Source organism: Saccoglossus kowalevskii, chromosome 9 (assembly GCF_978046115.1).
Source record: "Saccoglossus kowalevskii chromosome 9, keSacKowa6.1, whole genome shotgun sequence".
Taxonomy (NCBI): domain Eukaryota; kingdom Metazoa; phylum Hemichordata; class Enteropneusta; family Harrimaniidae; genus Saccoglossus; species Saccoglossus kowalevskii.
Genome location: NC_140649.1, coordinates 27,568,670 through 27,593,628, shown reverse-complemented (window position 1 = coordinate 27,593,628; position 24,959 = coordinate 27,568,670). Strand labels below are relative to the sequence as shown.

The window sequence follows — 24,959 nt, the reverse complement described above, 5'->3', positions numbered from 1 at the left end:
GTTTATTCGAGATACCTAAATCATAACACCAGTGCATTGTCTCAAACGCATGACTGTTTCTTTTTCTCCCAGCATCGCACCATGTAAAGAAACAACACAACACCAAAATCGTTTTCAGTCATGTTGTTTTCATACTAAGTATTTGAGGCCACTGTTTCTTTCGGCTCTGATCGAACTGAATCGAACTCTGGCAGATCTGTGCTCTTGTTTGGCCTCGACGATGTGAAAGCACTGGAGATAATTTCTTGTTAATCGGTGGGAAGAGCAGTAGTGCAGGTTCTATAGAATGCTGCCAGGTGAACATACATATGCCACGTCAGTGGATTGCTATGAGATATGCAACAACACATCAATGTTGTACTTGTTAATTATATTCTATCAGGTGATGGTAGAATGGACTCTCTGGGATACTGTGCCCAATACTGTTCATATACAGTAATGGAGAATAGTTCAAAGGAAATTTTGTCAGTGATATCAATGGACAAAAGGATGACTGAGAGAAAGTCCACCAACCTTGAAAAAAATGTTTTGAGGAGACTATGAATCTGCTGTTAGAAAAAAATGGTAACATACAGGAAGTTGTGATTGATGCACATATGCAGATTGCCTCTCTGATGAGTGAGTACAATAGTTTATACCCATAATGTATTGTGAATATTCTCTTGCTTAATGTGTGTTTTGTGGTAAATTGGTGGAAATAACATGTACTGAGTTGTGATATTGACAGGTTAGGTTGAGTATGCCAGATAATATAAGGCAAGACGAAACATTCATTTTGAATAAGCATTGTATTCAGTTGCTGGCCAAGTGCACAAAAAAAAAGAAATTTAGCAATCAGAATTTTATTCACATGCCATCTTTTGTTGTTAAGGCATTACAGTATTCACTTCATTAGCAAGGAATGTTCTATTCAAAACTGAGCAGCGTTTCTGTCAAAAATCTATATACATGTTTTTGTCTCTAATGAGTTTGCCAGAGTTGTATAAATGTTGAACATATTGCTTTTTATTTCAGAAAAGGCGTATCCAAATATAAAACATTCACATGACATTTGGCATGCAGCTGAAAATCTTTGAAAAAAAATTCAGGTGAGTGTATATTTTGCTTCAACTGTTCAACTAAAGTGAATGATGATAATATAATATCATATGTCAGCTTTTTGAAAATTTATAGAGAATTGTGTTCATAAAATTCCGAATATATTTCTTGGATATTAACATGCATTTTATTGACTCCAGTTTCACATGAGTTTGTTTGTGAGACCCTGTATTGCAGACTGGGAAGCACAAGGACAATGTAGCTTGTTAATAAATGTCTGGCTCCAAATTCTTCTGCTTGGATAAACTTCAAATTCCTTTGTACTTTTAAACTACAGATAAGTCTAATATCCCTGCTTGCAAATTATTCATATTTCTTCCCAGGCTGCCCAAAACAAGGAATGTAAACCTTTACTGAAGTGGAGTTCCCATATTGTTAACCATTTTTGGTATTGTTGCCAGAAAGCTACCAGTTACGATATGTTTTTTATAAGTATAATTTTCAATTTCAACTTGTTCTATTTTGCTTAGTCTCTAGCTGTGCAATGTGAACCAAGTTATGGATTTGCAAGCTGCTACCAAATATTTTATTAAGTCAAACACCGTGATTTCAACCACTCTCCCAGGTTGCTACAATATTGCAACATTGGTTTCATCGCCGATGATGGTAAAGCCGAACAAGTGCAACAGTTGCTTTGCGGCTCTCTGAGGAAGCAGCAACCAAACGAATTTAAAAAAGAGAACTACTGTTTCTGCTTTTTGTAGACTTACTGACTGTTATGATTCAGATAAAAAATCATGAAAAATTAATGTAAATTACGTAAACAGAAGAAGTCAACTTTTAATGTTATTTTTTGCCCCCTGGGCAAATGATCAGGCATGGGCTCTTGCCCGGGTAAATTCGATACAATCATGACTTTTTTTTATTGTGATTACAGGGAAAGTGGGGTGGTGCACTTCACCATGTTGTGGATGAACACAGCTGGGTACTACCCTATACTGAGGGAAATGCATTTAAGTAAATTGTAATAAAATAAATATTAAAATAAATTTTCGTCAGCAAATTTTCGTCATCCTCTTACAGAGCAATCTCGTTCTGACCAACAATCCGACTCTCACCACCCACCTCACATTCACCAACCATTCCACTATCACCACCCACCTCATCACTCACACCTACCATCTCATTCTCACCACCCACCTCACTTTCACCAACCATTCCACGTTCACCACCCACCTCACCGATACCTAGCATCTCATTTTCACCACCTACCCACCTCACCCACACCTACTATCTCATTCTCACCACCCACCTCACTTTCACCAACCATTCCACTCTCACCACCCACCTCACTCACACCACCTCATTCTCACCACCCACCTCACTTTCACCAACCATTCCACTCTGAAGACAACGGTCAAATCAGATACCGTGTCATCCATGTTGTTTCAGCGTTTACTGTACGCTTCATTTTGATGATTTTTTCTCTTCTCACCATTTCATTACATACTATTTATATTGCTTTTGCACACATAAATTGGTGGGTGTTATTGCAGTAAACTATTTAACATTGAAATATTAAATTCTTATCCAAATCAATAAATATTATTTACAGAAGTACTGCTGAACTGGAAAACCTGTCAGCAACATATTTTGATGTCTGCTGCCAAAAGATTTGCCTATTCACCACCAGTTTACAGAGCAAGAACACTTCTAGCAGCACTAGACCATAACATTCATGCAAATAGAAAACTTCAAAGGACACAAACAGGTGAACAGAGGTGATTTTTATTTTAGTTAGTGTTAGCTATGTCATTTTAGGATAGTCCTTAGCTGGAGAAAAAGCAATCTACATCCATGTTGTAATACATGAACTTGTTTTTACATTTCGGCAAAACAGGCAAAATTTGAGAATGCAAGTCTTTAAGCAATAACATTTTTAGCCACCAAAAAATATGGCTCAAATTTTAGTGAGAACAATTCTGATCAGAAAAGAATAAGATCAATAATTGTCAATGAGAATAAAATGACATATACTGTATTAATCTCATCATGTTTTATAGAATAACATGACTTGTATAAATATAAATAATTATAGATATATATAGGTGTTTTGGAGGGACAAATGCATACTGTACTCGTCTGACTTGGTATCCATGCCCCCCCTCCCACTTTTTGGGACAATTCTATTTTCAGGACCACGTTTTACTTAGCACACATACTCTTCGAAATTCCCCAAAATTGACTGTCTAATCATAAAATGCACTATATACTACACTGATTTACAGATCTTAATACTAAGAGTAGATCACATTGACACATTGCATTCAAACACTTTCCATTTATTTACATTGGATACAAAAGTGTTGTCATACAATGGAAATGGAGTTCCATCACTGAATGCAAACATTCTTCATAGAGTTATGAGAATACCACAAAGTATGCACTCAGGCAGTACAAGGTAAAACGTTGTATCAATATCATCTATGTGTCAGTCGGTATGATTGCTGTACTGCCGTTGTTTATATTTTGCTGTATTCTTGTGATAATTTCATAATGTAAGTAAACACTGTTGAATTATAAACTGCTTGGAAATAACGTTTACACATTTATTATTTTTAGGTATCATAGGTGCTACAACAAAAAGACACTTAGATACTCTGTAAATCCAATCAGGGTACAAAAAACATATCCCCACATCACACAGTTGATGAAATCAGTTGTGGTGAAGAGGTTGACAGATAGACATGGAATGCAATGAAATAAAGAGCTGTAACCCCAAGATCCAAGAAGAATATCACTGCATCTTGCTCCACTTAGTCCACCTCCAACTGCTACTCTTGTTGAACAAAAAAATATCAAGACGCACATAATTATACCAGTCTACCAGTCAGAAACCCTGTGTATTGCATGTTAGCATCCGGGTATTTATCCCTGATGCTCTAAACGCAACAGCTAGGTATTACCAGTCTGTCACCAACACCAAGTCTACCATGTGTCCATAATGTGTACTGCCTATATGCTGCATGACAATTTGCCTCGTTTATATCATCGTAGTCATCCAGTACTAAAATATCTCTGTGATAGTACCGCGCCAAAGCAAGTACAGCTTCATCAAGGACAAGTAGTTCAAAATCCTGCAAGAAGGAGTTTATTTTAGCTTAAAATATATTTTACAATGTTCGCTTGTTTTTGGTTCCAGTTTGGAGTGGCCAGATTTTTTGCTGTGTTTTAGCTTTAAGAACCACTTGTAGCATGATTTCATGCAAAAGTATTTTTGGAAAACCCTTTCATATGAACCTTGTATATTTTTATTGTTAGTAAGCAATTTACTAAGATTATTCCCACAGCAGTAGGGTCTACATGAAGTACTGGTAACACGGTACCCTGTTCTCAATGTGACCAGGAACACTATTTCATTTGTTACTTTGTAGCAGTTATGTAGCACTTTTGATGTACAATACATGTTTATGAAAAATGGTAAAATATGACTCATTGTGCATGTATAACACAGAAAGAAATCATGCCTATTTGAAACTATGTGATACTCACTGGCCAGGTTGTGGTGCACTGCAGCTGCTTGCAGCATACATTTTCCCTCTCTGTAGGCCTCTCTCGACAGTTGCTACTGACACACCAGCTGGGTTTTTGAGAGTCTGGGGATGGATGATATCCACCTGGATGTGGCACAACTGGTAACAAAAGATTAAACATCAAGCCTGGATGTACCTCCACCACTTAAATCTTTAATTTTTTCCCCATGTCATCTCATCAATTATTGTCTGTAACACAAGTGAAAAAAAAACTTTTTAATTATATGCAAGACTTGCAAAACTGTAGGCAAAACCATTATTTTTATAGCCACTGTTCTCATTTGCCAATGGCCTCTGTCACCTATTTAGAGAATGGAATGATCTGCTTATCAATTACCTGTCAATAGGTTTTCCTTCTCATAGTGAGCTAAAATGTTATCTCCTATGTCTGCATATCCACTATTGCTCAATGCTTTCATGTAACACTCAAACTCTAGGAACACACAAAATGAAATCAAATCCTTTTTAACTATGGTTATTTTAAAATGTGTATATGTTTAAAAAACAATGCAGATGGCAGAGTAAAGAAAAGTTGTTAGCTTATATTTTTGTTTGTACGGTTGTAGTTTGTACATGTGTTTCTGCCAGTTTTCTTGCCACAGGCTTGTTTGACCTCTCAGCCTGTGCTAAGAACGCTTAATTAATGTAATTTTCATAAATGAATAATCTTTAATTATATTCAAGGTTTTTTTTATGACTTTCTATGACTCCTAAATGTTAACAGTTTTATGTACTGTAACTGGGTTTTATGAAAGCGAACATTTATAAACATTTATCTAGAAAGATCCTTGCACTTCATTCTAATTCAAAGAAGATGATTTCATTTGCTGTAGAAACCATTTGATAATGCCAATACCCCTTGGCTATGAATGCAAAGTGCTTTTCAAATTAAAATGAGTCTGCATTTTGTTGGGTTATTTTTTTTTATATTTTGTGGCAGCTTAAGTACACATTGAAATTGCATTTGCGAAATAAAATATATGTTTCTGTCTACGAAAATATACTCACTCGTATTCTGTTCTTTTTTTTTTAAGAAGAAGCCTCAAAGCATCATGAGCATTTCTCACAATTTGGCCTTGCCCTCTACCATGTCCACTTCTTCCCCTTCCACAACTACCTCTTCCACGGCTACAACCTCTACGCCCCCTTCTATATGGAATTGGCTCACTTTCACCATTTGTTGTGTCCAGAGAACTGCTTGATGCCTGTAGAAAATGCAGTAGTAATTGTTTAAACCATCTGAGCATTTTTTGAGGTAGTACTGAACAGATGATTCTCTGAAAACAAGCAGCCTGTCGGCTGAGACAGGTCCACTGCTAGCAATGGGCATTTCAATTAAAGAACTTAAGATATCATTAGAAAACGAACAATATGTATAGTATCAAAGCAATCGGACTTGCTGTTTTAACCAAAAATATTCATCAAAATTTGATACTTGAATATATCATCATGAAATGAACAAATCTGAGAGAGGTCCACATGTACTACCTATATGTGTATGATATCAAAGCAATCGGACTTGTGGTTTTTAACAAGAAGTCAAAAATATCACTTTTTACAACGGACAATCACTCATATAATAAGCTAGGATAAGTTTACAGCTTAAAACCCAGCGATTATGTTTTTCCCCTTATTATACATTCAACTCATTAAGAATCGATGAAAATCAATGAAAACTCCATACAAAAGCTTAAACACCCAGAGTATATATATTTTTAGCGAAAATTAATTCCAGCTAAAATAAAGTATTTTACAGCATAGCATTGTTAGGTGTGGGGATTTACAGTTTAATTTTGTTGAGGTTATCCTTATCTGTGTTGCATCATGGTTACTAAAAAAGATCATATGACATGAATAGTAGATTTGGCAGATAATGTAATTTATGCAGAATAGTGACCATGACCTTCACATAAAGTACATGGTTTATTACATAATCAAGTAAACTTTCTGTCCATAAAATGTATGTACTAAATATAAATAAACCACGGTTCTAGTAATCATGACTAAACCACGGAGTAGTATAGTAACGTATCATAAAGATAGCAGTGAGTTATAATTCATCCTAGGCTGTTGCAGCATACTCAATTTCTATACTACTATATACAATTCCATGTCTCCACCCCTTCCCATCGCTAGCTACACAGTGGCAGCGACCAATGAGCTAAATAACAAAAATAATTTAGTCGACTTTCATTCCAATGCTTTTAATAAATATCACTAATGTCTACACATTCATTACGTGATAAACCACTGAGAAAAGCAATTGTATACCCTGGGTTGTATTCGCGTCATCCTCGACAAACACGATCGGCGTACAGTGTGATCGGGGTCGCCAAAAAACAGTGAAATAGGTCGAATGAGAACAACATGGCAAGAGAAAAAGTCTGGGAATTCAACGACAATAAAAGTTGGTCCCGGTTTTCCTTGGAAAACGCAGCGAAATAGGATGGTTTATACTTACCGCGGAATAGCCACCTGAGTCGTCCATTGTTTGGTAGTATCGAGTGAGATGACGTCATTCAGAACTCTTAGGAATGTACGCCGCAAGTTGGCATTTAAATCGATGTCGCAATCGTCGGAAAACCATTTTTCGTTCGCGCACGGCGAACTTGCACTATTTTCGTCTCTATGTTCAGCATATTCTCATTTAATACAACCAACATATCATTTCAGCAAATTGCAGATGGATTTAAATTATGACAAAAACGCTTGAAAATGCCGCTAATGGCCCTTTAACATGTTGTTAGAAAGTTTCAAATCAAATATCCAATGATACCAGTATATTTATTTCATTATTTTAACAACTTGTAATTGTAAATGCGAGTTGTTTACAACAAAATAAGTCTCAAATATTTGTCGACACATTTATTCTCTCAATTTAACAACCTTGTGGAGGTGGAAATTAATTAAACGACAGGTATATACTTACAAATATATGGTCAATATTTGTCCATACATTCATTCTCTCAATTTAAGAACTTGTAATTGTTGGAATTAATTAAACGCGAGATGTCTATACCAAAATAAGTTTCAAATACTTGTGCACACATTTATTCTCTCAATACAACAACTTGTAATGGTGTAAAATTATTGAACGCGGGTTGTTTACACCAAAATAAGGCTCAAATATTTGTCCACACATTTATTCACTTAATTTAACACTTTGTAATTGTGGGAATTGATCAAACTCGAGTTGTTTACACCAAAATAAGTATTAAATATTTGTTGAAACATTTATTCTCGCAATTTAACAACTTGTAATTGGTGGAAGTTAATTAAACACAACTTTTCTACACCAAAATAAGTCTCAAATATTTGTCCACACATTTATTCTTTCAATTTAACAACTTGTAAAATAATTAAACGAGAGTTGTTTAATCAGTTGATATCAATGCAACTCGCCCACAGACAGTTCACAACAGAGTATTATTGAGCAATTATTAACAGGAACGTGTCTTGGAATTAGGGTTAGGGTCGGGTCAGGTATGGGCAACGCAAATGGCAAACACCCAATTGGCAAGATGTACACTAACGGGTTATGGCATGCATATAGTTTACACAAGTAAAAACACAAAATTGTAAATTTTTTGGACAATTGTTACTCAATAATAGAAATATGTTGTATTTCTAAATATATACACACTATATAGTCTAATGAAATGCAAACACAACCAGTCAATCCATCGTGGTCTTGAGGGTCAATTGTCTACATAGTGATCAGGTGGACCCTGGTTCAATTCCCAAGTCTGCTCGTCTTTTCTCGCAAACACTAATTTGCAATAAAGCTAAATATGACAACAAATCATTTATTTGCATGACTACCCACATGGTTCAGTGGATTTGTACAATCCCAGCAATTGTTCGAATCCAGTAAGGTTAGTACCATTTTTGAATGCCAGTGAGAACAGTGCTCCTATGAATAGGACTTAAATCCTATCACTTGTGTGAAGACACTCGTGGTACAAGACAGTGCTGGGAACTCAATGATTGCAAGTTCAGATCACGGACTGGACACTCCTACAAAACAAGATTTGAAAAACGTTAAAAACATAAACAGCAACTGCTGTATATCAAGAACTCAAGTCAGAATGTTCGAAGTACGAACACAGTTGACAGCTGCAAGACACGTGCAATAACAGACATGAGGAGCATGGCTGCTCTCCAAATGGGCCCCTTCTTTTGTATTGACCCCTAAGGATTGCTAATCCCCTTTTCTTACTCTTTCCCCCAAAAAATATATCGTCCTTTTTAGAATGTATTGACCCACAAATTAATGAATAAATTAGCATCATTTTAAAAAAAATTGCATAAAGTGTAGGTCTCAACAGGTGAATGTACTTTACACATTGTGCAACAAAGATAATGACTTGATTAACAAGGTACCACCAGTTACTGAGTTACAAAATCTTGAGACCTATGATTCAACAGACAACACTGAAACTGAAATGGCTATGGTGCATATATGGGTATATATAGGGGAGTTGTTCAGCACTGAGATCAGATCGGAGATCTCGTTGAATTGTATTGGAGTTTAAGTATCTAGTTATTGGAGTAGTGGAGTTTTACCGCGTTATTGTACTTGATGTTTGCAGAGTATAATAATACCAGTACCAGTTGAAACCTCATCTGTTGGCTCCGTGTTCGTATTTTATCATCGCCGCCAGGGAAGTCTTTTTGTTACTGTTGCCATTTTGGTATTTGAACCATCACACCTGTACTATACCAATTACGGTAATATTACGTTGCGTGTGACACTTTCTAGTCAATTATTTTAAAAATTAAAAAACAAGTCTGGGCGAGTTTTAATTTGGCTCACCTAATTTGGCTACTGGCACAATTTTGCTGAGCGAATCCTACGAATACAGCTGCCGAATATTTAATAATATTAACATCATCAGCACCTTCTTCTGCCGTCAATCCCATTTAATGTGGCCAATATGGACGTAGCACCACTGTTCAATTTGTGGCGTTGTTTTCCAATATTTTAATACATCTTTGAAGATGTGTTAAAATATTTTTATTTTGTAAAGTCTAGCCACAATGTTGTTTCTGTATAATTTGAGAACTACACATCCTGTTCTCAGTGGTGTAATAGTACGCCCCAATTCAGTTGCGTGGTAATTGTGAAATACTTGAAATGCAATTATGAAGATATCGCACTTACGTCATCAGCTAGAATATAATATAAGCCTACAATATTATATTTAATTTAATTGAGATATATTGTACATAGTAATCAAAGTTAGAATAGAATGTTAATGACAACCACTGACAGAGACCACTGTGGGGAAGTAGTGTACTTGTATATTTGTAGATTCACATAAATTTTAATGAAGTAACCTGAATTGAAAGCAGTTCTCTCTCCCCGTGTATGTTTGTGTCAAAACATAGATGCATGCCAGCACTGTATACTGTGTTTGTTTATTTCCTTTATTATATTTCAAAAGACTGTGTTATAAAAACCCTATAATCCTATAAACTTGAATAGTATGGCACTGATATATTCTTGGTCACTGTAATAAATGTCACATGATAAGACATACCAAGTCTAAGAAGATGATCCAGGTTGTTGCCATACTAGTTTGCTTGTTAAGGTAGCGAGACTATTATTTGTGTTGAAAATTACGATTTTCACATTTATTTATTAATTGATGAAATGCACCATAAACTTTCATATGATAAAGTCAATATAACATAGAATGTCATGTAAGTTGGTTAAAATGTAGATTTTCTGAAGGGAAGCAAGGCAGCCTCAGTAGTGTTTTCTAAAATCAACAACACAGGTTTAATTTGTGTGCCTATAAGTTTCAAAGATAAACTCAAGACAGAGCAATGTTAGGATGTGTTATCAGTAGCTATCTGACACACAATGAGTGTTTCCAAACATTTGAGTGGTTTGTCTCCGCCCCTGTTTGTTTCACAGATTAGTCATTTGCATATGAATGTGTCAGACACAAGGTCACACAGCCACTGAAAAAAATCATTGATTTTGGTGTTTTCATATGCCGACTTTATCCATTTATAGCTATCCCATTCTTTTATTTTTTTGGTTTCCAATAGCCTTACACATTTAGATGTCCCTACACATGGTAAAACAGACCTTGATGGGAAAACAAATTGATTGTGCCGATAAACAAGCTTGAAAATCTTTGCTGTTACTTCATGGACGTTTTCTAGGAGTTTATGTTTTTCAAAATACAAGATCTTTAACAAAAAATAACGTATACTTATTGTCGTCGGATTAACACCAAATTTTCACAGCTTTAAGGTGACAATGAGAGGAACTTGAATGTGTCCAGACAAACTATTTCATACATTATTTACCAACGAGTTGTGGTTTGAGTTGGGGGCAATGCGACTAAAACAGTAATTGAAATTCAGGACACTATTTTTTAAAACGCGTTGCTTGAATAAAACTAACCAGACACATTCAATTTACCAGACTATTGAACAACTAGGAAAAGTGAAAAAAATACTTCTTATCGCCAGCATAAATGCGTAATTTTTTTTTACTGAAAAAGTAATTTTTCACCTTTGATTGAGTAACGCGTCGTAGAATGCAGATACGGGCATGCAAAATACACTGTGAAAAGCTTGAAGTCTGGCGATTCTAAAATTATATACTTTCCCGGGTCTATTTGTAGTCATTTAGTTACAATTAGAAGATGAAAATAAGTATGCAAATAATAGTTCCGCTACCTTAAGTGCTTAATTTCTTTTCATTAATAAATGGTGCCCTCACTCAAAAATGAATAGTATGGAATAAATAGAATTTAATGACATCCAAAGGGTACTCGCATGGAATTCATGTAATTATTTATGTACTCTGTGTTGTATATAATTATTATATGTTATAGTCACCTATGCCTTTGGCCTGGAAAGACGTTTAAAGTTAAATAAAAGTTTAATATTAAATTAAAAATGTACATACATACTGCTCAGATTAAAATTCTACTGCACCCGCGTTTCGAACTTGATATTTTTACCAAATACGCGTTTTACGTTTTTTCCATTCATCGTATCCGTGTCGGCATGCTCTTGTTTTTAGTATAAACGCACCACTTGTACGTTATTTACGTTGTCAGTTCACCTGTCAGTAACATCGATTGTGTGTGACCCATACCACCTCATAAGTGCAAATTCTTGTACTGATTATATACAGATGGAAATATAACTGCAAGCAGCAATGAACGGTTTGGGCAATTAAGCTACTGAACCAACGTTTCTATGAATATGTCAGTGGTTGCTAGGGACACACTCTATTAATTAACGTTTAACCTAATGAATGTATAATCGTAGTGTGAACTGCATTGACCAGTACCTTATGGTTATATATTGTTTTAAACCGGTTTCTGTTTTACTAGATGTAAACAATTTCCTCTTTACTCTGTACACAAGCAATTTAGGTGTAGGTTCACTTCACTCTTTAATGAATGTTAATCCTTGTAGCTAACTAATGATGTCACATAGTCATCCTATCATTCCAACCCTATGTACAAGAGAATATAATACTCAGCCACCATATTGCACTTTGGCTATACTTTCCTTGACATCATTGTGAAAAAGGCACTTTTATAAGCATGACTGACAGAAATCCAACATAGCAGGCAACATCATGTCTAATCACAATTATTTTTACACAAAGCTTTGGGCATACATGCTACATGCTAAATAAGCGGATAAAATAAATAAAAAAATAAAAATTAGAAAAATTATAATAGGGCCTAATTCGAACAAAATCAATAGGCTTGTTGGCGTTACATGTAATGTGGTTACGATTTTATTACCGAAGCCTAACTATTGATAGACTTGTAATTGCAAATCAGCTGATGACGTGCCTCAATAATTAAATAGTAAAACAAATCAGAACAGGGGCAAATTAACTGGATTATTCTGGATATGGGACAAGCCAATAAATTTGTTCTGTCAACGTCAAACTATTATTTCAGTGTTGATAGCTTCAAAACACAAGTTCAGAAAAAATTAACCAGTGTTTAACCATATATAGGAAACAACCTAATCACTTTTGCTTTACTCCACTCACTTCAGACGACAGTTCCCATGAACAATGCTCCGATTTGTTCACCCCAGCGAACAAGTTCAACCGCGACCAGTGCCTCCGGCGAATCTTCACCTTTCATTTATAGAGCAAAGCACTATCAATGCGGTCAGTAATAAAGGTAAATATACCGATCTCTCTGACTTTCACCCCGACGTTGCCTTACCCAACATATCCGATGCAATGAAAACATCAAGTTTTGACCCTAGCAATTCATCAACTGCTAGCTTGATCACACATATTAAGAAGAAAGAAATTGATAGCTTTGCAACGTGGGTTCAATGTTTTGCTGGTTTTGTCGCATACCGCTCGTATTACCATCCAGAAGAAGCAATACCGCTATTCAATTACCTGCGCAACATTGGCAAGCATGCTTCAAATTACCAACCCGAGGCATGGCTTGCATATGACAAGGCTTTCAGATTAGATGCAGCCAGATACCATAATGACCGCAACTCATTTCTAGAAACCAACAGCTTTCACCACCAACAACACCTACAGATTCCAACATGTTTTGGTTGCAAACGTAAGGGTCACACAAAAGTAGAGTGTAATCGTGCTACATCATACAACTCCTATTACTACAGCAACAATCAACAACAGCAAATGCACACCCACAGTGGCAACAATACTCCCGCTAACAAACAAGTGTGCAGAGACTACAACCGTGGCAATTGTAACACACTATGTCATTTTGGACGCCAACACATATGCCAGATATGTAACGCAGCAGATCACAGCGCTCACAATCACTTTCAGCAACAGCAACCCTCAGGTCAGCGTCCTTTTTATGGGCAACAACACAGCACACCTAAACCCTTTCGCCAATATGATAACACTGGCAACAGAAATAATCCCATTGTTACAACCAACCACACCACTTAAACTTGATCAGTTCGCATCCGCCCTCCACAATCACCCCGATAAAGTATTTGTCGCCTCCTTTCTACTTGACATTTCACGTGGGCCGATCTTGGCTTTACTGGTCAATGCTACTCCCACGAAACTTGCAATGCCAGGTCTAGCCGGCTACAACCCAATGTTGTTTCAAAAGCCATCCACAAAGAAATTATTCTTGAACATACCATTGGCCCCTTTGACTCTCCACCATTTCCCAATCTTGTTATTAACTCATTGGGTGAACGTTCAAAGAAGACTGGAGGACATAGATTGATAATGGATCGTTCCCAACCTACTAACAATAGCGTGAACGATTCTATACCCAAGGAAGACTATTCACTGACTTATGCAAGAGTCGATGATGCAATTTCTATTATCAACAAGCATGGTCTGGTACTCTACTTGCTGAAGTAGATATTAAACATGCATTTTGATTGTGCCCCGTGAGGAAAGAAGATTGGCATCTTCTTGGATACAAGTGGTGCAATTCGTATTTCTTTGATCGTGTCCTACCATTTGGGTTCCGATCTGCACCATTCTTATTCAACCGTATTGCCTCTGCATTAGAGTGGATAGTTCGAAATCAAGCATCCTACACTACCTGGACGACTTTCTAACTGGGGGACCACCTAACAATCCATCATGCCAACACACCAAGAAACAATTCTTAACACCTGTACTGACTTGGGTATACCGATTTCTGATTAGAAAGTCAAAGGGTTCGTGGTTGTCATCACTTTCCTTGGTATCCAGTTAGACACTAACGCGATGGTCATTCGTTTGCCACCAGACAAATTCAACCATATCTTAGAAACAATTCCTACCTGGTCCAGGAAAGAGAAATGTTCAAAAAGAGAGCTGCTATCTATTATTGAAACTTTAAATTTTGCCTGTAAATGCGTTTCTGCAGGACGTATATTCCTTCGCCATATGATTGATCTTTCCACCACTGCATCCAAACTCGGTCATCACATATACCTAAGTCCTGAGTTTCATCTGGATCTGAAGTGGTGGCGTGAGTTCCTGCCCTCATGGAATGGCTCAGCAAACTTTCTGGCTTCAATGTGGTCAACCTCTCCGGACATGGAACTTTACACTGACGCCTCTAGCACACTGGGCTGTGGGGCCTTCCATAGTGGACAGTGGTTCACTTTACCATGGCCTGCTAACCTCGAGACTGATTCAATCGTGTCAATTGAATGGAAGGAACTCTTCCCTATTTTATTATCAGCTTTAATTTGGGGCCACCATTGGCATGGGAAGAAAATCCTCTTTCATTGTGACGATGAAGCCATGTGGAAAAAAGGCTCAAGCAAATCCCAGCAAATCATGGCACTTGTTCGCCAATTGTTCTTCGTTGCTGATTCTTTATCTCGTCAACAGATTTAACGTTTCAGACAATTAGTGCCAGATGCAGACCTACAACCAGTAACACTGCCAGATCTCGCAAAGTTCCTGCCAACCTAACTGAGCTTGAAGCACATGCCTATGAATATCTGCTACAACGAAATGCACAGTCAACACGATGCACCTATGCATCAGGTCAGTCGAAGTACTTCAAGTTCTGTCAACATCATGGCATAGATCCGCTACCTGTTTTGCCCCATAATCCAATCCTATTCGTCACCCACCTCGCTCTTGAGGGCCTGGTCTACAAATCCATCAAAGTTTACCTCGCGGCAATCACCAGCCTCCATATAGAATCAGGATACAGAGATGCTCGAAGCATGAATAAAACATTGTATCATACCCTACAAGGCATCAAGCATCACCATGGTGACCCAGTGCGTACAAGACTACCTATTACCATGGCTCTCATGCGCAAGCTGAAAAATGCACTTTGCGAACATCCTGCAGTCCATCCACACAACAAATTAATGTTATGATCCGCATTCACTCTTGTTTTTTATGGGTTTCTACGGGTCAGTGAATTTCACGGCTGCAACTACATCATCATTTGACCCCTCGACTACACTTCTTGACTTGGATATTCAGCTTACTGATGTCATCTCACTGAATTTAAAAGCATCTAAAACTGACCCATTTCGAAAAGGACATATGATCATTATTCCTCCATCCATGTCATCAGTCTGCGCGATTAATGCTCTAAGAAAATACAACTCTAGGTCGGAGTTACCTGCATTCAGGTTCATCAACTGTCGTTTTCTAACCCGACAAGTACTCACACACTGGATGAGGGACCTGCTTGTACGCACATGGATTGCCAATGCAGCAATTTATCCCAGTTACAGTTTTCGTAGTCGAGGAGCAACAACAGCCGCAACCAACAATGTTCCAGATTGGCTAATCAAAGTTTTAGAACGATGACGTAGCGACGCTTATCAGTTGTATATCACCACACCTACCGATATCATGCAACTCATTCCTGAACAATTCGCGTGTCATCATTAATTCATTAACTATACCACATATGCATGAAACCAACCACAGACTCGTGTTTGTGGTTGCTATGTTCATCCCTTTATCGTGGCTATCGTAATGCACCCTACTCATCTAATAATTGCTAATTTGAACACTTTGCTTGGACATTGTTTCTCAGTACTTTCATGATTTCATGAGTACATGTACGCATATGCTTATATTGCCTTCCAGTTTCGCCTATTATTTGTCCCTTTTGTTGTCACATAGAAAATGTTATCTCATTATCAGTTGATCAATATATTGCATGCTACATTATTTTCAAGACCTCATTTCATTTTGCTTACCATAATTACCGATAGTTATTTTGTATTGTTTGTTTTGTCTGCAGGCTTTAATTTGTCGTATGCTTATTTGCTTATTTTCTCGAACATAGTTAGCTAGTCTTTTTGATTATTTGGTGTAGTCGCTTTGAATCTATTGCATACTGTTTTTGTACTCTATATCTCGTTTCGTTTCAACTTTTATCAACATGCTTCATTATTCCTGAGACCTCAATTTTCAACTTTGCTTATCGTAGTTAGTTATTTTGTATTGTTTTGTTCTGTTTTTGCAGTCTTTCGATCTTTCGTATGCTCATTTGTATATCTTTCTCAAACCTAGTTAGCTAGTCTTTTTGATTCCTTTATGTAGTCGCTTCAAATTTGTATTTGTATTTTTACTCTATATCTTGTTTCGTTGCATTGATTATTGAATTACAGCTTCTCACACAACCATTCGTCATTTACTTCAAATTCACCTACCGGCCATCATTCACTTCTTTCGGTGCAATTCAATTTGGGGGGTTTGTCACCAGGGATTCATAGCTCGGTTCGGGTAACACGGCGCCCTTCTCCCGAGGCGAGTCGAATATGACTGAAACGCCAATAGAGATGAGACCTTAATGACGCCTACGCACACGAGTCCCCACAGGTGGCTGCCTCACTCGAGCACCACGCTGTCATTGTCATGATCTTGGTCACTGGCGACCTGGATCATGACATAGGCGGCTAAGACACTTTCGCACGTGAGGTCATACACCCCCCCGTCTTTGTTCCTCCAATACCTGTCTCTGTGTCATTTCTTGGGCGTTAATGTCACAATTAAATTCGCAGTCTTTAATTGGTTAACGCCTGGAAATGAGCATCCATCATTCTTTTCACTAGCCATTTCTCTTGTCATTGTTACCAATCTGACCCGATTCCTTATTTGTGGTATTTCTCTAACTTTTGTCTTATGTTTACCTCATTGCGCACCCACAGGTGGTTGCCTCACTCGAGTACCACGCTGTCATTGTGATGATCTTGGTCACTGGCGACCTAGATCACGACATAGACGCTTTCGCACGTGAGGTCATACCCCCCTGACTTTTTTCTCCAATACCTGTCTCTGTGTCATTTCTTGGGCGTTAACAATATATTATTCTATGTGAGATGTATTGGATATTCATTTTGTATTAAAAATAATCAAAATCGATGTGCAACAAGTGCGGGGACATTTGTGTGTAAGTTACACTATATCTGTGCGCTCTCCCCAACGAACTGCTCACTCGGTAATATTAATTAGCAGTGCCCAAACCACTACATTTTGTTAAAACAATGCCGGTCCTTCCTTTAGCGCACGGGACAAAAACATCCCTGTCGAAATGAGTACTGTGTTGGTGTGTTAAAACCCGTCTGTAAACCTCAAAATAACGCCGACCAGGTTGATCCGTAAGCCGGTTTATCTGATGTTATTAATGACGCACGTGTTACCGCCAGTGAGTGATATCTGAATTGACAGTTCGGTGACTGAGTGACAGTTGTTCTCGGTTATTAGCCGACACTTTACATGAATCACCAAGCCGCATTAAATATAATCACTTCAGACTACCATATGCTTAATCGAAGTCGGTAAAACAACACAATTCAGTCACCTAGTACTTGATACCATTGTCACAACACTGGGTAAAATCCATGCTTAAACTATTGTAATAACCATGCCTACCTAATTAATCATTAACGTTTTATGTATATTTCATGTATTATAATTGTTTCATGATACATTCTGTTGAATCTAATAACTAATAATTGTTAACAATTGCTTATCTGTCAAATATGCGTGGCCCCAAATATAGTCCGAGGTGTAAATCATAGAAAAATATGTAACACAACAGAACAACAGAATATTTGCATTTGCGTTGTGAGTTGTCATATGCGATTGATAGATGCATAAATATTTGTAAATTCATCACAACATTGTACTCGCACATATGGTCGCATTAACATTTAGTCTACGTATTTCCTCGCCATTATTGCATATTTTTATTATTTTGTTTAATAATCTTATGGTCAATAGTGTTTGTAGTGCCGCAACTCTCTTTGAAGTATCCGATGATATAAACATATAAATAATTCTTCTGCAGTACGTTAAGTTACTCACCTAAGACCCGGCAAACTGACTACACGTGCTCATTATTGTACAAATTTATCAAGATGCATTTCAGTTTAGTTTTCATGCTGATAGCACTGATGTTTGTAAGTAACCTCAATATATTGATTTACAAAATTATCACCATGACAGTTATTTGAGTGACTTCATTTAATGAAATGTTTGCTACATGTAGACAACGTGGATGAGTTATTTAATTTATAGAGTAAACACTTTCTATTTACGTTTCAGGTGATTGCTGATGGTGCTTGTAAGTAATATATTTCATACATCAATTTCACATTCACACCACACTATTATTTATTTTCCAATGTCTTCTGATTGAGCGATTTTCAATTGTGTTTTCATGAAAATTTAAAATAAGCTAAATAGTGATTATTCAGTCTGAATATAGCACTACTGACAGGATTTGATTGCTTTACAACAAATATGAGAAATCTCCTGAAAAATAATATTGTTTACTATTTTGATGGTAGTGGCTAGTTAATGGTGATGCCAGTATTACTAACAATATAAAGCCAGCACGTTGCTAAATAGTTCTTTCAAATTAATCATATGTATCAATAAGAGCAGCTAAGAAAAAGTTAAACATGTAAACTACACTTACTGTAAACTGGAGAACCTATCTCAGCGAGCAAACGTGGACCTTAGAAAGTGAATTTTGACAGGTCAGTAGGTAATGCGAGTAAAGTGTAGGCAGGTTTACGCATGTAGTCCAAGTATTGATTCTGATCTGACGATACAGTGAATATTGTATTTCTGCTTGAATTTTCAAATAAATGTTGGTATTATTTAGTGATAAATTATCATTGCTCATATATTTGTTTTCATGCCACCCCCCCCCTGCATCAGCACGTGACTGTGCGACTGTGTGTAATGGTGAATGCCGTGCTTCATGCCAGTCGAATCAGACTCAAAAACAATGGTGTAAAAGAAGCTGTTCAGGAGATGACGTGTGTTGTACACCGCCAGGTATGTTTTCACAGCAACGACGAGTTGCTTTCCAATAACAAATGCATTCAAATATCATTTTACTTAGATTGTGATTGATGTGAAAATCAACTTAGAAACAACATACAACGAAAATACATATTTCAACGGTTTTTTTTTCATTTCCTATATTGCCAGACACAGCTACAGCTGGTGACGACTGTGTAGCTGATGTGGGTGGTACATGCCGTGCCAAAAAATGCAATAGAGATGAAAATGAGGTTGCTGGTACAGGTTGCAGAAACGGCCGTGTTTGCTGTGTTCCGGAACGTAAGTGTTCACATTAAGAAAGAAAGGGGATTATTATTAGTGAATTCATGAAATACAATGTGACTAATATGTACAATGTTCCTCGATTATTCCTTAGCCCTTTTTGTGACTTGTTCTACTTCTCTATGCAAGCGTCCGACTGTACGTTTGTCTGAAGCTGTATCTTAGACCTGCCTTGACAAATTCTTTTCAAACCTCACACATACTAAATATCTCATACAATTAATTGCACATGAGGCGATTCCGCGAATCGGTAAATTCAAATTTCAATTCAATACTGTTTTTTCCTTATTTTGTCTGGCACAGCTGACTGTGTAGATGATTTGGGTGGTACATGCCGTGCCAAAAAATGCAATAGAGATGAAAATGAGGTTCCCGGTAGCGGTTGTAGAAACGGCCGTGTGTGTTGTATTCCTGAAGTATATATTGAATGTAAGTATTCACATTAAGAAAGAAAGGGGATTTTTATTAATGAATTTGTTAAATACAATGTGACTGATATGTACAATGTTCCTCGATTATTCCTTAGCCCTTTTGTATGAATTTTTCTTGTTCTCTCTTCATGTATCCCTTGATAAATCGTATATGCACGTTCGGTTGTTTTACGATTCGGGAACAGGTGACCGTCTCGCTGCCATCTTTGTGTAAAAATACAACAAAATCAGATATATCCGGGGCCAAATCTCGAGCATATGTTGCCGATATACTTCAAACTTGATTAAACATCATAGGTATTTAATGTATGCCAATTTTATTTGTAAATTCGACTGTCGTGAGTAAGGTTAGTTTTACCCTACACATTCTATTTTAGACATAGACGATGTATATCGTACATGCTTTGCACAATTCACTTCAATGTGTATACATAGACATTGCATAATGCAATACATACACGCATACAATTGTCATATGCATACCACGTGCATATCCATAGTGAAAAATACTGGTTTCCAAAACCAAAACAATTCATGCTTGTTATCATTGAAACTGAAGAGGTTTTGAAAGCAAATGTTGGGCCCCACTAACAATACAACTGTTTTGCAAATGCATTTTATAATGTTTGTCAATCAAACGAAACATACACTCAAATAAAGTGTAAAGATACAATATAATTCAGAAGTTGAGAATGCATCTTAATTAATATATTTTGTTCGATTGCGTCAAGTACTGTAAAACGCTTTCTTTTAGCTGGAATTAATTTTCACTGAAAAAGCATTTTGCGTGCTTTGTATTAAGTTTGTTTATTTTCACTGATTTTGAGCAGAAAGTAAACTGTAAGAAAACTTATATTTTTATATAAATGGTATAAATGATTTTATTGTCATTGATTCATCTGACCAGGAAAAATAGCGAAAATAAATTCCCAGTGAAAATTAATTACTTTACAGAAACATACTGTCTTAAAATAATTTCTAAATAGCTGCAACCAATCTTTCTAAAATATCTAGTTAAGTATACTAACACGTGCAAAACACTGTTTGATTGATTAATTTTGTGTTATAGTTGACATGTTATGACTGTGGTTATATAATATTTAGACAATATTTCAATGAAACTTATTGTTTTTATTTTACATCAACAGAAATCACGACATCGCCATTGGACAAGCTTCGACAGGAATCTTCTACAGATGAATATTAGTTGTGAATAGTTCAGTTAGAGAAATAAAGCTGATAAAATGACTCATTTGTGTAGATATGCGCCTGTGTTTTCGTATGTGTTTGTGTGTTCCCTAAACAGAATGCATTGTAGGGTAGTATTGTTCTTAATTTCCTCATTTCTGATATCAATACAAGAAATTATCAGAAAAAATCTAAAACGAACAAATGAAATATTTTTGTGAATTTAACCATTACAGTAGCACATTTTAAGCGAATCCAATTATCCCGAAATAGTTCCAATTGTGTTAATATAAAACTGATGGGGACATCAACCCTTCACAATAGTGTCTATACTGGTTACTGTTTTCGTTTAGTTCGTTTTTTATTTAAGCTGGTTAGATTGTTTACCATCAGTGTGAACATCCTTACATGAGTGACAATTCGAATCGCACAATGGCACTGGTAAAGCATGTCTATGTTAAGGTCAATACTAGTGTATTCAAGGTACACTTGTAAACATGGTCAACTATGATAATTTCCTAGTTTGGCAATAGATTTGTATCAATTGCATGTCATAAACCGTTTCTACCAGTACATCTTTGTTCCCACAATTTGAAAGTTGAAATATGTTGATAAATCAATGTGTTTTCTCACCATTGGATGTTTTGCATTTGATGACCGCTAAGGGCACAAAGGAATCGGGTGTGACCTAGGTGTGTTTACAGATTACCCAAATGATATTGAGGGCGGTGTTCAACATTAAAAAAGAAAACATATTACTTTGATAATTAGATCCAGGATTCAAATCCCCTAATAAGTCCCTAAATGAAAAATAATATAAGTCTTCAACTGGTGCATAACTTTCCAATACGTATTTCCATTGTTCTTATTTGCCAGTACTATCAGTACTTGCTGACGGTACTTGATTGATACAAAACAAGATTGCACAATATTAATACAATAAAATACTGGTCGAGTGAAAACGTTGCTCCAATCGCCAGTAAACAGAAAAAATAAAACAACGACCTCTAGAAAACAAAAATAAATCCTTAACCAAGGTTACTAAAAAGTGTCTGAACTAAGTTTTAAAAAGCATAAGGATGGGAATTAAATCAAAATTTTATAAGAAAATTATCCGATTGACGGGGAGAGTTTACGAACCCTCCCTCCCCTTCCAAGGCAATGCCATCGCCTGCCCCACATCCTTCACCCCAAAACCCCTTCCACACGTATTTGCGAATATAGCTGTGTGTCAATCCAAAGCCACAACCTGATTTCATTCCAGGCGCCAGGAAATCACTATTAAACTAACAACTGTGGTTCCTGCTACCCTGTAAAAGATCTTTCGTCACTCGCCTTCCCAAAAATTTTACTTTACCAACGTAAAATACTTGCGGCCTGTGTGTTTGTTATGTAGCAATTACAAACATATTTAAGCACTCAATGGTCATACCTTTCAGCAATAAACATCACTCTACACTTACTGCTTAAACTGACTGAAATGTTTCATAACTCGCAAGCAATAACTGAACTTGCATCAATCACCTAAAATCGGGTTGTGGATATTCAGTTGGCGCAACAGCAAATACTCAAAAAGCGTGGGATTGAAACTTTTGAGTGTTTATCTCGGCAATAATGTAACTTTTCATCCCCTTTCACACCATCGTATTGAACTGCACTTTTCTGAATTTAAAACTAAATAAGTTTGAAAAGAGCACAATCTACAAATCTAATCTGTGTTCTGTGACAGGACCCACAAATGGACATTATCTGACATGATATACTTAGTGTGCCTGAAATAGCTAAACACAATTTCCAAGATTGCAATGAAGTAACAATTATAAAAAATGGGGATCTGCAGGGGCGTATTTCTGTTCAAAACTCATCTGAACACTTATGATAACTGCACACAACACACCTACTTCACTATTATAATAACATTACGTCCCAAATGGTTCAACCGCATTTTCGCATTCCTATGAGGCTTTACTACTCCGTCGTTCAAAACACTTTCCAGCCAGGCACAAGGCAAATACTGGGAAACACCCTTCTGGGCTACGAAATTCATTAAAACAGAAATTTGCTTTGTTTTGGCCAGGATTGAACTATTTTGTTTTTTTGGTGGGTTATCGTTTTACACACTAGAATCAGTGAGTATTTACTTCATGTTACTTGTTTATGCTTTAAGTGTTTTAATTTTTTATTGAAAGGTGGCAGGGGGGTTGGTATCCTTTCAAGTGTGAAGCGGTGCCGAAGCCTGCCGACGGGGTTTCAAGTTTGTTTTACTGTTATGTGAGCGGCTTTTATTTTTTATTTTAGCAGTAAACCCAAAAGCACAATACAATACAATGCTGGTCGCTTGAGCACTTTGTTTTCAGCGCTCAATGTGTTTTTCCCCGGACTTGCTTTAAATGTAAGATTGAGGAGCACAAACTCACAAAAGAAGATGGATAATAGAAAATGGTTACAATGGTGACGACAATAGACCTACAAAAGTGATGCAGCAAGTAATAAAACTTACTAAGATATTGAATAACAAAAACGATGACATATTCAAAGTCGCATGGAACCACCAGAAGCTGTTATAAAAGACGATGAAACCAGCTATCTTAGAGATAACATTGAAACTGATAAGGTTGTTGGATCATCTAAAAACAGGAGTAAACTTTACAGTTAACAGAGACAAAACAAAATGAAACAAACTGAAAGTTGAAAATAGGACTGTAAAAGAGCCCAACGGTGGAAAAATAATTCTAAAATAGAAAAATTGTGCAATTGATAATCACCATCGCCTCCTGTTCTGCAGTGTTACAAGCTTGTTGATGTATGACATCATCACCATGGTAACACGCTGAGCTTGGGTCGTATTGGCACGCTTGTGCAATTAAATTTATATCAGCAAGTCCTTTCACAGGACAATTGGGAATACCAAAATATGTAATGGTGCTCTAGTTGTTTTTCTCCTGTTCACATCATCCATCATCATTGCTAATGACGGCGATAAAATTAAGAGTCCTGGCTGGTGTATGAACACATTTTATTAAGATAGTTTTTTATTACTTTCCAATTTCCGAAACACTTAACAAAAACATTAGCACATGAATATCAAGAAGTCCAGACATATAAAACCGCCAAAACGTACTTTCACCCTCTTGTGTAGGTTCTGGTTACCACGTGACCAAGCACATAACATAACTTAAGGTAGAGATGCAGGTTCGTGTGCACTTATATTATCCAAACAGTCTTGGCTATAGACTGTTAAAATTTTGTAGAATTGTGAATAGTGGAACATACTCAAAAAACGATTTTAAAATATGGATAACAGGAGCAAACATTCTCTCTTTTGAATGCTTAGCAAGATTTAGCAAAGCTGTACATAAATAATAAAAAGAAACATGGTGAAAAACAGGAATATTTAACTTTTTACAAAACGATAATGTATTTAAATTTCGAACTGTTACAGCCATTTTAATTACGAGCATTAGCAAACTTCTTACTGAGTGAATTGTTATGTAAATTAGCAATTATCTCAGCTTCTTGTTAGTGCACATCCCAGAATTTGCATTGGTTTTAGTTGAACAGTGTTACAACAATCGTACAGACAACTAGCCAAGGTGTTAATTTATGCATAAACTTGAAGTGATGAAATCTTAGCTGCTG

At 36.5% G+C, this 24,959-nt stretch overlaps 1 protein-coding gene and 1 pseudogene across 2 annotated transcripts; both read left to right on the top strand.

The window, feature by feature from the left end:
* Nucleotides 1-393: 393 nt before the first annotated feature.
* LOC144363580 (uncharacterized) lies at nt 394-3,799 on the top strand (annotated as a pseudogene).
* Nucleotides 3,800-18,413: 14,614 nt separating this feature from the next.
* Nucleotides 18,414-21,380, top strand: LOC102803655 (uncharacterized). Of its 2 annotated transcripts, none has more exons than XM_078010702.1 (6): nt 18,414-18,524; nt 18,670-18,688; nt 19,291-19,410; nt 19,579-19,698; nt 20,005-20,130; nt 21,281-21,380. In XM_078010702.1, coding segments are annotated over exons 1-6 (429 nt in total). In that variant the 5' UTR covers nt 18,414-18,482; the 3' UTR covers nt 21,283-21,380. The 2 variants fall into 2 exon arrangements, with proteins under 2 accessions (XP_077866828.1, XP_006818646.1); XM_006818583.2 differs by having other exon boundaries at nt 19,567-19,698.
* Nucleotides 21,381-24,959: the final 3,579 nt, after the last annotated feature.

Coding starts and splice junctions, on each gene's coding strand:
- LOC102803655 (XM_006818583.2), top strand. CDS start 18,483: ATGCATTTCAGTTTAGTTTTCATGCTGATAGCACTGATGTTT. Junction 19,411..19,566: donor CGTGTGTTGTACACCGCCAG/GTATGTTTTCAC, acceptor CTATATTGCCAG/ACACAGCTACAGCTGGTGAC. Junction 19,699..20,004: donor TGTTTGCTGTGTTCCGGAAC/GTAAGTGTTCAC, acceptor TGTCTGGCACAG/CTGACTGTGTAGATGATTTG.